This window comes from Malaclemys terrapin, chromosome 5 (assembly GCF_027887155.1).
Source record: "Malaclemys terrapin pileata isolate rMalTer1 chromosome 5, rMalTer1.hap1, whole genome shotgun sequence".
Taxonomy (NCBI): Eukaryota; Metazoa; Chordata; order Testudines; family Emydidae; genus Malaclemys; species Malaclemys terrapin.
Window position 1 is genome coordinate 58,095,653 of NC_071509.1, and position 13,527 is coordinate 58,109,179.

The window sequence follows — 13,527 nt, forward strand, 5'->3', positions numbered from 1 at the left end:
CAGCTATGGGCAGCTGAGGTAGGAGACCAGTGGAGATAGGGATTGGGTGCAGTGGGCTAGGGTGCAGGGTAGGGTTGCCAACTTTCTAATTGCACAAATTGAAGATCCTTGCCCTGCCCCTTCCCTTCTCTGAGGCCCTGTCCCCCGCTCATTTCACCCCCCCTTCCTCTGTAGGGTTGCCAACCCTCCAGGATTGTCCTGGAATCTCCAGGAATTAAAGATTAATCTTTAATTGAAGAATACGTCATCTGATGAAACTTCCAAGAATATGTCCAACCAAAGTTACCTATACCTATCTCCTAGAACTGGAAGGGACCTTGACAGGTCATTAAGTCCAGCCCCCAGCCTTCACTAGCAGGACCAAGTACTGATTTTGCCCCAGATCTCTAAGTGGCCCCCTCAAGGATTGAACTCACAACCCTGGGTTTAGCAGGCCCCCTATTCCTCTGTCACTTGCTCTCTCCCACCTTCACTCACTTTCACAGGCTGGGGCAGGGGGTTAGGGTGCAGAAGGGGGTGAGGGCTCCAGCTGGGGGGTGCAGGCTCTGGGGTGGGGCCAGGGATGAGGGGTTTGGAGTGCAGGAGGGGGATCCGGGCTGGGGCCAAGGGGTTTGGAGTGTGGGAGCGGGTTCTTAGCTGGGGTAGGAGGTTGGAGTGTGGGATGAGGTGTACCCTCTGGCTGGGGGTGTGGGCTCTGGGTTGGGGCTGGGGATGAGTGGTTTGGGTGCATGAGGGGGCTCAGAGCTGGAATAGGTGCAGGAGGGGTATCAAGGCTGAATCCACACTCTGTCACTCCAAGTGGAGAAGGTGGAGACCTGCAAGGATTCTCAAAATTAATACTTGCCACTCCAGGCTTGTATTAAACTCCCAAGGTTACAGCTTTTCTCTGACCTTGGCTTGGTAAATGCTGCCACCACCCAAATGCAAAAAAAACAAAAAAAACAAAAAAAACCCCACACACCAAAAAACACACTTGGACCCAGGAAGGAGCACTTGGGAATTCCTCCCTGTAGGGTACCCTCAAGCCCTTTCACACACACCCTCCGGGGAAGAGCTGAAAAAGACAACAAAGGAAATTAGCTGTTGCCACCAGCTAATCAAACAGCACATGCACAAACCTTTTAGGACACCAAAAATCCAATCCTGTTCTTAAAAAAGCTAAATTTTATTAAAAACAAAAAGGAAAAAAATACATCTGGAACTTAGGCTTTTGCTAGATTTTAAAAGTGCAATTCCAAAAATTAAGCACCCAAACTAGCTTCCTTGGGGGGTTCAGCTTAAAGGTTACAAACAAACAAAATCATCAAGGGTTAGCACAGAGGAGATCAAAGGCCAAAATAAAAAAATAAACCTGATTGTGTCTAACTAAACATTCCCTATCCAAATAATTTCTGCTAGGTATGGAAGATGAATTTTCATACCTGGTTCAAGCCTTACATAGCATTGCTGCTCCGTGTGTCCTTCTCCAGAGAACAACAGACAAAGGGAAAGTTTCTTTCCCAATTTTAAAAGTTCTAGCCTTCCCATTGGCTCTTTTGGTCAGGTGCCCACCCTTTTTCTTTTACCTGTGGTCTTGTTAACCCTTTACAGGTAAAGGTAAAGCAAGCAGAGAACAGACTCCAAAAGGGATTTTACAGCTAACTGGCTGGCTGGGTGTTCATAAAAGGGAGCTATCCTCTCCCTACTTCATTTATCACAAGGGGTTTGGGATGTGGGCTCTGGGCAGAGCTTACTTCAGGGAGCTCCTGGAAGCAGCCAGCATGTCCGGCTCCTAGGCACCGGGGCAGCCAGGTGGCTCTGTGCACTGCCCACACCTGTAGGTACCTCCCCCAGCCAGGTTCCCAGCCAATGGGAGCTGTGGAGCCAACGCTTGGGGCAGAGGCAGTTAGCAGAGACCCCGTGACTGCCCCTTTAATGGCCCCATGAGCAGGGTCCCTTTTTGACCAGGCGTTCCGGTAAAAAACTGGACACTGGGCAACCCTAGTGCAGGGACAACAAGGAGTCTGGTGGCACCTTGAGGTTTTTACTCACGAAAGCTTATGCCCTAATAAATCTGTTAGTCTTTAAGGTGCCACCAGACTCCTTGTTGTTTTTGTAGATACAGACTAACACGGCTACCCCCTGATACTTGACACCTAGTGCAGGGAGAGGGTCAGGGGGCTAGGGCTGCAGGGATAGCAGCTAGTGCATGGGGGACAGACTCTAGGTGGGGAGACTAATGGCTGGGGACAGTCCCTGGATGAGGAGCTAGATACTGGAGCACAGTACCTGGAAATGGAGGTGCTGGGGGCAGTCCCTAAGTCGCGTGCTGGGTGCTGAGGGGAAGTCCCTAAGTGGGAGGCTGGTTGCATAGGGGGTCAGTCCCTGGGTGGGGGACTGGATTCTGGAGATGTTCTGCCTTGGATAGGGCACCCTGTCTCTGCAGGACAGGCATTTGTGCCAGCCCAGTGTTGCGGGATCTAGATTCTGGGTGAATGGAGGACAGTCCCTAGCAGGGGGGCTGGGTGCATGGTGGGCAGTCCCATGCACCCGACAGGGCTCCCCATCTTTGCAAGCAGGCTCCGCAGCCGCACTCTCCGGGCGTTCAGTTCAGCCGCACCACCAGCAGCAGCACGGAAGTGAGAGTGGCAATACACCATGCCATGTACAGTAAATTAATCTTTACACCCTTACAGTAAATTAATTTTTAACAGTTAATGTTTTTACTTATTTAGCTACTTTAAAATTTCTTGGTAGACATTTGCCAGTGTTGAAATGAAAGATACTATATCGATTTGAATCATATTTCTGTCATATAACAAATACTAAACATTATTTTTTTTTAGATGTACAGGTAGTATATATATTGGGTGAATGTGGCCCACATACATACAGAGCTGCATATGTGACCCACAATGATAAATAGGTTGACAACCACTGAGCTAGATGCTGCTGCCATCTGCAGGACAACAAGAGATACTGCTCTGTCACAACATAGTACATCTCTTTATCTGAACCATTTCCAGTATAATACTGTTTATCCATGCAGGGCAATAGAGTTGCGAGAAAAAGACATTACTCAAGTAATAGACGCGGAATTATTTTAACAAGTATCTGTTACATGCTCTAAACTGAAATTATTAGTTGCACAATATTTATACAGATGGTAATGGTACAAACCAGCATGATCTATTACAGGAAGTTGATGCATATTCTTTTTTTAAAGTGATTTCACTTATGGAAACATAGGAATATACCCTTATGCCCCTACCTGCTGTGGGAACATTTGCCATAAAAATCCAAGAGATTCGCTGCCTCACAGAGTTTCTGGTCCTTGTGTTCTTCTTGCACAAAGGGGATCAGTTGATGAGCCATGAAAAATAACTTCCTGCAGCTGTTTTTTTGCTAGTGTAAAGTAAAATAAGGTGATGAAGGCTTTAGTAACAATGTAAGTCTCCTTTACCATATTTTTAATGTATCATAAAGAAAACACCCACTGCACGGGATCAGCATTCAACAGTAAACCACAAACAAATTCCTAGAGCCTCCTGCTTTGGGAGTCTCAGGTAATATAGGCTCAGGAATTCATGGCCCCTTTTCCCTACTTCTGGGAGTAGTAGAGGTATGATCAACTCATGATGGGATACCCCTCTTGAACTTCAACCTTTGCTCTTAGTTAGGGACCTGGATATCATATGGCTACTATATCACCTGTCACTCTGGGAAAAGCTTATATAAACACAAATGGTGAGTGCTCTAACCATTGGTCTAAAGGACATAAGAGGGGGTTGCACCACCAGCAGACATTTAGTGTGGGTTTAGATGTGCTCTGAGTATGTCTATGGGATTGGGCCCCAAAGGCATAGCAGGCAGAGGAACACTCAGTTTGTGAATGTGAGTTAAGCACGGAGCAGTTGGGCAGCATCAGGACTTAGGTGGCTGAGCACGTGCCCAACTGCCAAAATTTAAGCACTTTGGGGATTTTAATGGCAGAAACTTAAGCACATAGGGAATTAAGGTGCCTACAGGGCTAGGCAGCAACTGAGCAGGGGTTTTCTGAATGTCAGTGATGCCTAGATGTTGGACATTCCACCCCAGGTATGCCATGTGCATTGGCCAGGCCGGACAGTCTCTACGCAAGGGAGTTAATGGACACAAATCTGACATCAGGAATCATAATACTCAAAAACCAGTGGGAGAACACTTTAACCTGTCTGGTCATTCAGTGACAGACCTGCGGGTGGCTATCTTACAACAGAAAAACTTCAAAAACAGACTCCAACGAGAGACTGCTGAGCTGGAATTGATATGCAAACTAGACACAATCAACTCCGGACTGAATAAGGACTGGGAATGGCTGAGCCATTACAAACATTGAATCTATCTCCCCTTGTAAGTATTCTCACACTTCTTATCAAACTGTCTGTACTGGGCTAGCTTGATTATCACTTCAAAAGTTTTTTTTCTCTTACTTAATTGGCCTCTCAGAGTTGGTAAGACAACTCCCACCTGTTTATGCTCTCTGTATGTGTGTATATATATCTCCTCAATATATGTTCCATTCTATATGCATCCGAACAAGTGGGCTGTAGTCCACGAAAGCTTATGCTCTAATAAATTTGTTAGTCTCTAAGGTGCCACTAGTACTCCTGTTCTTTTTGCGGATACAGACTAACACGGCTGCTACTCTGAAACACCCCAGGTATCTTATTTTTAATACAGAGATGTGGCTGATAGAGACCACAGCACACCTTAGCAGGAGTTATAGCATATTAAAAGTAACCTTGTATGAAGTAGACCAACAGGTGGTAGGCGTGAAGAACTGATGTAAAGAGCTGCAGAGAGGAAGCCAAAGTGTTATTGATCTTACAAAACACAGGTATATGTTAATAGATGGCGCTTAAGACTATGTAACTATTTACGTATAAACAGATATAGAGTTCTCTCCTATGTGCTTTTGTGTGTGTGTGTGCTTCTTTATGATGTATAATGAGGGCCTGAAAATTTTTTGTTTTGTTTTTTTCTCTTGTTGCTGTGTAAAAATACCTACAAATGACACAAAACAAAACACACAACAGGGGAAACAGTAAAAAAGACTATACACAATGTGCAGATAAATGCACAAATTACATGTGCTGAAAGGAAGATTTTTCTCTTTAATCTTTTATTTATCATTTTATGTGTGACTTATGAGAGAAGATGAAAATTTTTTTAAATCTAATTATGCACTTTAAACTGATGTCTCTATTACAGTCTAAATAAAAATAACTTCTCACACTTGATGACTGATGTCATGATCCTATTAGTATGCCATGAATTTATAATCTAAAAAATGTTTAATTTCTTTTATATATAACCATAAAGAAGTAAACAAAGGGCACAATCCCAACAATTCTCCTTCCTTTTTAGGACACCTGTAATGCAGTTAGATCAGTGGTTCTCAAACTTTTTTATTGGTGACTCTTTTCACACAGCAAGCCTCTGAGTCTGACCCCCCCTTATAAATGAAAAACACATTTTTAAAAAATATTTAATTCTATTATAAATACTGGAGGTGAAATGGGATTTGGGGGTGTGTATGCTGACAACTCATGTCCCCCCACATAATAACCGTGCGAACCCCTGAGGGGTCACAACCCCCAGTTTGAGAACCCCTGAGCTAGATCAATATGCAGTACGAGTTGTTGAAAGCCTGCATTATCACACAGGTGTAATTCATAAAGTCAGGTGGTAAAATAGCTGAAAATGGTTGAGAATTTAAAAACTCGCTAGTAACAAATTGCAAAGCCCAGTGATGATTGAACTTGCTCATATTCTAACCAAAATTAGCTCTCTATCATGCTTGTTGCTGTATCTGTCACTTCACACAGACTTGAGACACATTCTAGGCTTCAGTGATACATGTAGAAAGTGACAATCGGGGAAGATTTGTTTTGATTTGTGTGAGTGGTGAATAATGATGTGTGCAAGGGTGAGGGAATGTGAGTTTGGGGCAACTGCATGGGCTGGTTGTATTGTTTTGAAGAATTGTGGCAGTTAGGCCCTGTAATCCGCTATGTGTGCAGTCTCCTCCCAGACAACCCATGGGACTGTTGTATGCATAAACATTAGCTGATTAAGTGGGCATTCACCCACGAAAGCTTATGCTCCAATACTTCTGTTAGTCTTAAAGGTGCCACAGGACCCTCTGTTGATTTTTACAGATTCAGACTAACATGGCTACCCCTCTGTTACTAAACATTAGCTCATTCACCTGCACGTCCACCAATGTTATATATGCCATCATATGCCAGCAATGCCCCTCTGCTATGTACATTGGCCAGACTGGACAGTCACTACGCAAGAGGATAAATGGACACAAGTCAGATATCAGGAATGGCAATATACAAAAACCTGTAGGAGAACACTTCAACCTCCCTGGCCACACAATAGCAGATGTTAAGGTAGCCATCTTACAGCAAAAAAACTTCAGGACCAGACTCCAAAGAGAAACTGCTGAGCTTCAGTTCATCTGCAAATTTGACACCATCAGATCAGGATTAAACAAAGACTGTGAATGGCTATCCAACTACAGAAACAGTTTCTCCTCCCTTGGTGTTCACACCTCAACTGCTAGCAGAGCACCTCACCCTCCCTGATTGAACTAACCTCGTTATCTCCACACTGATATATACCTGCCTCTGGAGATTTCCATTACTTGCATCTGAAGAAGTGAGGTTCTGACCCACGAAAGCTTATGCTCCCAGTACTTCTGTTAGTCTCAAAGGTGCCACAGGACCCTCTGTTGCTTTTTACAGATTCAGACTAACACGGCTACCCCTCTGATACTTGACACCATGCAAGGCACTGCATTTAGCCGTATGGAATGGAAATCTATCAACCTCATGAAGAAACTTGCACAAATACAGACAGATATCATCTTCCTTTCCAAATGCAAACGGATGGACATCATACCAAATGGACTAAAGGTGAAAAATCCATTGCTATCTACATACTGCACAGACCACAGTGAGAGATTATGCCATACATTATCAAAGAAACTGAGGAACCACCTGATCAGCATCCTATACAGCAATCAGAAAAACATCAAGAAAGAGCTCTCCAACCTGGAGACTTTCATAAATAACCAACCCTCCACACAAATGGACTTTACTAAAATAAGAAAGGAGATCTACATTACACACCTCACCTCTCTACAAAGGAAAAAGGACCATAAGCTGTCTAAAATCCTACCTGCCACATGGGACCACAACAGGGGTACCCCGAACTCACCCAGCAATATCGTCAATTTATCCAGCTACACACTCAACCCAGCAGAAGAGTCTGTCCTATCTCGGGGACTCTCCTTTTGCCCCAGCACCCCCACGAACATGATACAGTTCTGTGGTGATCTGGAAGCCTACTTTCGCCACCTCCGACTCAAAGAATACTTTCATGATAACACTGAACAGCGCACTGATACACAGATACCCTCCCACCAACAACACAGGAAGAAGAACTCCACATGGACTCCTCCTGAGGGTCGAAATGACAGTCTGGACCTATACATAGAATGCTTCCGCCGACGTGCACAGGCAGAAATTGTGGAAAAACAACATCGCTTGCCTCATAACCTAAGTCGTGCAGAACGCAATGCCATCCACAGCCTCAGAAACCACCCTGACATTATCATCAAAGAGGCTGATAAAGGAGGTGCTGTTGTCGTCATGAACAGGTCTGACTACCAGAAGGAGGCTGCCAGACAACTCTCCAATACCAAATTCTACAGGCCGCTTTCCTCAGATCCCACTGAGGAATACACTAAGAAACTGCACCATCTACTCAGGACACTCCCTACACTAACACAGGAACAAATCAACATACCCTTAGAGCCCCGACCGGGGTTATTCTATCTACTACCTAAGATCCACAAACCTGGAAATCCTGGACGCCCCATCATCTCGGGCATTGGCACTCTCACTGAAGGACTGTCTGGATATGTGGACTCCCTACTCAGACCCTACGCCACCAGCATTCCCAGCTATCTCCGTGACACCACAGATTTCCTGAGAAAACTACAATGCATTGGTGACCTCCCAGAAAACACCATCCTAGCCACCATGGATGTAGAGGCTCTCTACACAAACATCCCACATACAGATGGAATACAAGCTGTCAGGAACAGTATCCCTGATGATGACACAGCACAACTTATTGCTGAGCTCTGTGACTTTATCCTCACGCACAATTATTTCAAATTTGGTGACAATATATACCTCCAGACCAGTGGCACCGCTATGGGCACCCGCATGGCCCCACAATATGCCAACATTTTTATGGCTGACCTGGAACAACGCTTCCTCAGCTCTCGTCCACTCATGCCCCTTCTCTACCTACGCTATATTGATGACATCTTCATCATCTGGACCCATGGGAAGGAGGCCCTGGAAGAATTCCACCATGCTTTCAACAGCTTCCACCCCACCATCAACCTCAGCCTGGACCAATCTACACGGGAGGTCCACTTCCTGGACACCACCGTACAAAGAAGCGATGGCCACATTAACACCACCCTATACCGAAAACCCACCGACCGCTACGCCTACCTTCATGCCTCCAGCTTCCACCCCGGTCACACCACACGATCCATCGTCTACAGCCAAGCACTGAGGTACAATCGCATCTGCTCCAACCCCTCAGACAGAGACCAACACCTACAAGATCTTCACCAAGCATTCTCAAAACTACGATACCCACACAAGGAAATAAAGAAACAAATCAACAGAGCCAGACGTGTACCCAGAAGACTCCTGCTACAAGACAGGCCCAGAAGAGAAACCAACAGAACTCCACTGGCCATCACCTACAGTCCTCAGCTTAAACCTCTCCAACGCATCATCAGTGATCTACAACCCATCCTGGACAATGATCCCTCACTTTCACAGACCTTGGGAGGCAGGCTAGTCCTCGCCCACAGACAACCTGCCAACCTTAAGCATATTCTCACCAGCAACCACGCATTGCACCATAACAACTCTAACTCAGGAACCAACCCATGCAACAAACCTCGATGCCAACTCTGCCCACATATCTACACCAGCAACATCATCACTGGACCTAACCAGATCAGCTACAACATCACCGGCTCATTCACCTGCACATCTACCAATGTTATATATGCCAGCAATGCCCCTCTGCTATGTACATTGGCCAGACTGGACAGTCACTACGCAAGAGGATAAATGGACACAAGTCAGATATCAGGAATGGCAATATACAAAAACCTGTAGGAGAACACTTCAACCTCCCTGGCCACACAATAGCAGATGTTAAGGTAGCCATCTTACAGCAAAAAAACTTCAGGACCAGACTCCAAAGAGAAACTGATGAGCTTCAGTTCATCTGCAAATTTGACACCATCAGATCAGGATTAAACAAAGACTGTGAATGGCTATCCAACTACAGAAACAGTTTCTCCTCCCTTGGTGTTCACACCTCAACTGCTAGCAGAGCACCTCACCCTCCCTGATTGAACTAACCTCATTATCTCCACACTGATATATACCTGCCTCTGGAGATTTCCATTACTTGCATCTGAAGAAGTGAGGTTCTGACCCACGAAAGCTTATGCTCCCAGTACTTCTGTTAGTCTCAAAGGTGCCACAGGACCCTCTGTTGCTTTAAACATTAGCCGTTGAGTAAGGGTGGGGTGATTAGTTGAGTTATATCAGAGATCACAGTGGTATCAGACTCTTGGCATGGGATAAATACATATCTTACATTTGATCTTAGCTCTACTATAGCTGTGCATTGCAGCAGTGTAATTCATCAAGTCAAAATGGCTGAGAACTTAAAAACTGGATGATAAGAGACTCTGAATCCCAGTGGTGATTGAACCAGTGACATGCTGAACAAAAAGTGCTCTCAACCCTGCTTGTGATGTGATGGGAACACCTGACTCAGCAGACACTCCTGGCTTTCGAGTGACAACAAAACAATTCTTGACCCTTATTAGAGCACTGTAACCAAAGACTACTCTTCCCAGCATGCATTGCGATCGGAGAGTGTCTGTCTGTCTGTCTGTCTCTCCCCACGCACCCATAGTCGTTCTCAAGACCACTGAAACTACCAATCCCACCATGGTCTGCTCCTAAGTGGTTGGAACCCGCTTGGTCACGCATGGCATGCCGGGATTTGTAGTTTTGGCTATTCTTGAGGCACTGGCTCGATTCAGCTGTCCCAAGATTTCCGCCAGGAATCCAGTGAGCGGAACAGCGTGAAAAAAGCGCGCTGTTCCAGCCTTCAGTCACGTGCCCTTACGCTGCCGCCGCGGCGGGGGGGACAGCGCGGAAGAGCATCTCCGGAGCAGGTTACTAAGTAACGGTGTGTATCCGTCCGCCCCGCCTCCGCGTACAGGGGAGAACCAAAATGGCGGCGAAGGTGGCCGTTGCGGCTTGCGTGTGAGGGTCTCTGTTCCCCCCCATTTCCCAACCAACCGGGCCCGGTCGGTGCCGCAGGGCGTGAGGCCCACGGCAGCGGAGCTGCTGCCAAGGTAACACCCCTGCCCCGCCAAGGTCTGGGAGCCCGAGTCCGGCGGGGAGCGCCCCTGGGTGAGGGCCCCGATCTCGGTTATCCGGGGCTTCTCCCAAGGCGGGATCCTTCCCCAGGGGAGCCTCCCCCCCTTATTCCAGCGGCGCCGCGGCCGCATTGTTCCCTTCTCCCCGCATGGCCTTTTCCCTGTCGCTCCCCGCGGGGAGCCCGCCTCTCGCTGCCTGGCTCGCGGCCTCTGAGGCGCCGCGGAAGGGAGAACTGGGGCGGGCCTGTGTGGAGCCCTTGGTCTTCACAGCCCACTCGGCCGGGCCCTCGTCGGTGGGGGAGAGCAGCGTAGCACTCGCCTTGCCCGGCCACTATCGTGGCAGATAAAGCGGCTGCTGACCGCTCGCCCTCTCCCGGAGCGGAGGGGGCCGCCGGTTCTGTGCAGCGGTTCCTCACCCCAACGTGCCCGGCCAGCTGCGCCGGTCGCTCCCGCCGCGTGGAGGTGGTGTTGGGGGAGGGTATGTTGATCGTTTCTCCAAGGAGACGCTGCGCGTTCACGGTCAACGGCCGCCTGACGCTTCCCTGCCAGCGGTCCTTGGCGCGGAGCCCGCCCGCCAGGTTTGCCGCTGGGAAGGAGCGGGTCCGCCCTACTAACCGCCTCCCCACCTTGCAGGGTGACCCACTCGGCTCCTCCATCCCCGCTGCAACTTTCCTGCGCTGGGGTCTCGGAGCGGCTGAAGGGCAGGTAGGTCCTGGGTGCCGTTGCCTGGGCCTAGAATAGCGGTCATAATGAAAACGGACTTCAGCTGGGGCCTTTCCTGTGCCTGGCCGCTCGGTATCGAGCGTGTCAGCACCACCCCCACTGACAGGGAACAAAGGGTAGGACTAAATGGTAAATTCTCAGAATGGAGAGGAGTGACTAGTGGTATTCTCCAAGGGTCTGTCCTAGGACCAATCCTATTCAACTTATTCATAAATGATCTGGAGAAAGGGGTAAACAGTGAGGTGGCAAAGTTTGCAGCTGATACTAAGGTGCTCAAGATAGTTAAGACCAGAGCAGACTGTGAAGAACTTCAAAAAGATCTCACAAAACTAAGTGATTGGGCAACAAAATGGCAAATGAAATTTAATGCGGATAAATGTAAAGTAATTCACATTTGGAAAAAATAACCCAACTATACATACAATATGATGGGGGCTAATTTAGCTACAACAAATCAGGAAAAAGATCTTGGAGTCATCGTGGATAGTTCTCTGAAGACGTCCACGTAGTGTGCAGAGGCGGTCAAAAAAGCAAACAGGATGTTAGGAATCATTAAAAAGGGGATGGAAATATATTTTACTGCCCTTATATGAATCGATGTTACGCCCACATCTTGAATACTGCATACAGATGTGGTCTCATCTCAAAAAAGATATATTGGCACTAGAAATGGGTCAGAGAAGGGCAACTAAAATGATTAGGGGTTTGGAACAGGTCCCATATGAGGAGAGATTAAAGAGGCTTGGAAAAGAGGAGACTAAGGGGGGAATAGGATAGAGGTATATAAAATCATGAGTGATGTGGAGAAAGTAGGTAAGGAAAAGTTATTTACTTATTTCCATAATACAAGAACTAGGGGCCACCAAATGAAATTAATGGGCAGCAGGTTTAAAACAAATAAAAGGAAGTTCTTCTTCACACAGCACACAGCCAACTTGTGGAACTCCTTGCCTGAGGAGGTTGTGAAGGCTAGGACTATAACAGCATTTAACAGAGAACTGGGTAAATTCATGGTGGTTAAGTCCATTAATTGCTATTAGCCAGGATGGGTAAGGAATGGTGTCCCTAGCCTCTGTTTGTCAGAGGGTGGAGATGGATGGCAGGAGAGAGATCACTTGATCATTACCTGTTAGGTTCACTCCCTCTGGGGCACCTGGCATTGGCCACTGTCGGTAGACAGGATACTGGGCTAGAGGGACCTTTGGTCTGACCCAGTACGGCCGTTCTTATGACATCTCACCGTTCAAGTAGCATTCCTGCTGCAGTGTTTTTGTTCACAGTTGTTTGTGATACATGTGAGGATATGACTGTCAACTGAAAGAGATTAGAGAACTATTTCTCTGGGTTTTTGTTTGTTTATATCGTGGGTTGGCAACACTGCTTTAGACAGTTTAATGTATAGCCAGCTTTCTCAGTTGCCTGGATCTCCCAATAACAATAGACTATGATGGCAAAACTGGAGATTAGAGGGGAACTTCATGAAGTGTCTGTGGTACCTGAAATTACTTTTAATTTATCTTTTTTAAGTGGCTAGATTTTAAATTCATGTTGTCCCTTTAAAATCTCTAGTTTTCAGAACTTCTGAGTTGAAGATTTGTGCAGAATATTTGATTCCCCCCTCCCTTTAAATTATAAATGTTGAACATTTTGAGCTTTTACAGCTCAAATGGATACTTTAAAATTTGACAAGAGACTGTTTCATAACTTGACCCAGTCACAGTTGAGGTTATAAGTGTGCATAAAATAAAATAAAAGGCCTAAAATAAAAGGTTACATCTTGGCATTGGTTTGCTCTAGTGCCAAATGTTAACCGGACTTGTAGCTTTACACAATTTGATCATTGCCAGTGTATCTAATAGGATCAGCAGTTTTGATATTGGATTGTCGTATATCTATACAATACAAAATTGATGGTATGGATCATTAGTGCAGATTCTGGTAAAATGAGGAGTTGGTATGTTGGCTTTCTGTGACTATTTGATAAAAATGAATGAACATTCTCAACCTGAAATTTTTGGGATTTTTTTTTTTAAATTAGCTTAACAAACCATTTTTCTGATAGACTATCCACTAACTGGAATGGCCTGATTTTTTTTTCTTTTTCTTTTTCTTTTAAAACCTTTACTGGGTAAGAATTATTTTCTTCTTTGTTGTTAGTGCTTGTAAGGGGCTCTTCCTCCAGGGAGATACTGACCAATGGGAAATGGTGAAACTGACCGTATGCAAAGTGTCACCGAAAACCCAGAGAAAATAAACATAAAAGATGTTAG

The 13,527-nt window shown here is 46.1% G+C and overlaps 2 protein-coding genes across 16 annotated transcripts in view; one reads left to right on the forward strand and one right to left on the reverse strand.

Annotated features, from left to right (window-relative positions):
- The window catches only part of FGL1 (fibrinogen like 1), a 75,707-nt gene extending 64,653 nt beyond the window's left edge, over nucleotides 1-11,054 (reverse strand). Inside the window, exons 1-2 of one of the 2 annotated variants that reach the window (XM_054029305.1) lie at nucleotides 10,951-11,054; nucleotides 3,251-3,384 (exon numbers count right to left, since the gene is read on the reverse strand). In XM_054029305.1, coding sequence (XP_053885280.1) covers nucleotides 3,251-3,354 — 104 coding nt within the window. In that variant the 5' untranslated portion in view covers nucleotides 3,355-3,384; nucleotides 10,951-11,054. Of the gene's footprint in view, nucleotides 1-1,421; nucleotides 1,521-3,250; nucleotides 3,385-10,950 lie in introns of those variants that run through there. The other variant, XM_054029307.1, reaches the window with a different exon arrangement.
- The window catches only part of PCM1 (pericentriolar material 1), an 88,739-nt gene continuing 85,448 nt past the window's right edge, over nucleotides 10,237-13,527 (forward strand). For 9 of the 14 annotated variants that reach the window (XM_054029285.1, XM_054029286.1, XM_054029288.1 and 6 more), the window contains exon 1: nucleotides 10,371-10,510. The gene's annotated coding sequence lies outside the window, so the exon portion shown is untranslated. Of the gene's footprint in view, nucleotides 10,342-10,369; nucleotides 10,511-11,176; nucleotides 11,240-13,527 lie in introns of those variants that run through there. The other 5 variants (XM_054029281.1, XM_054029287.1, XM_054029284.1 and 2 more) reach the window with 3 other exon arrangements.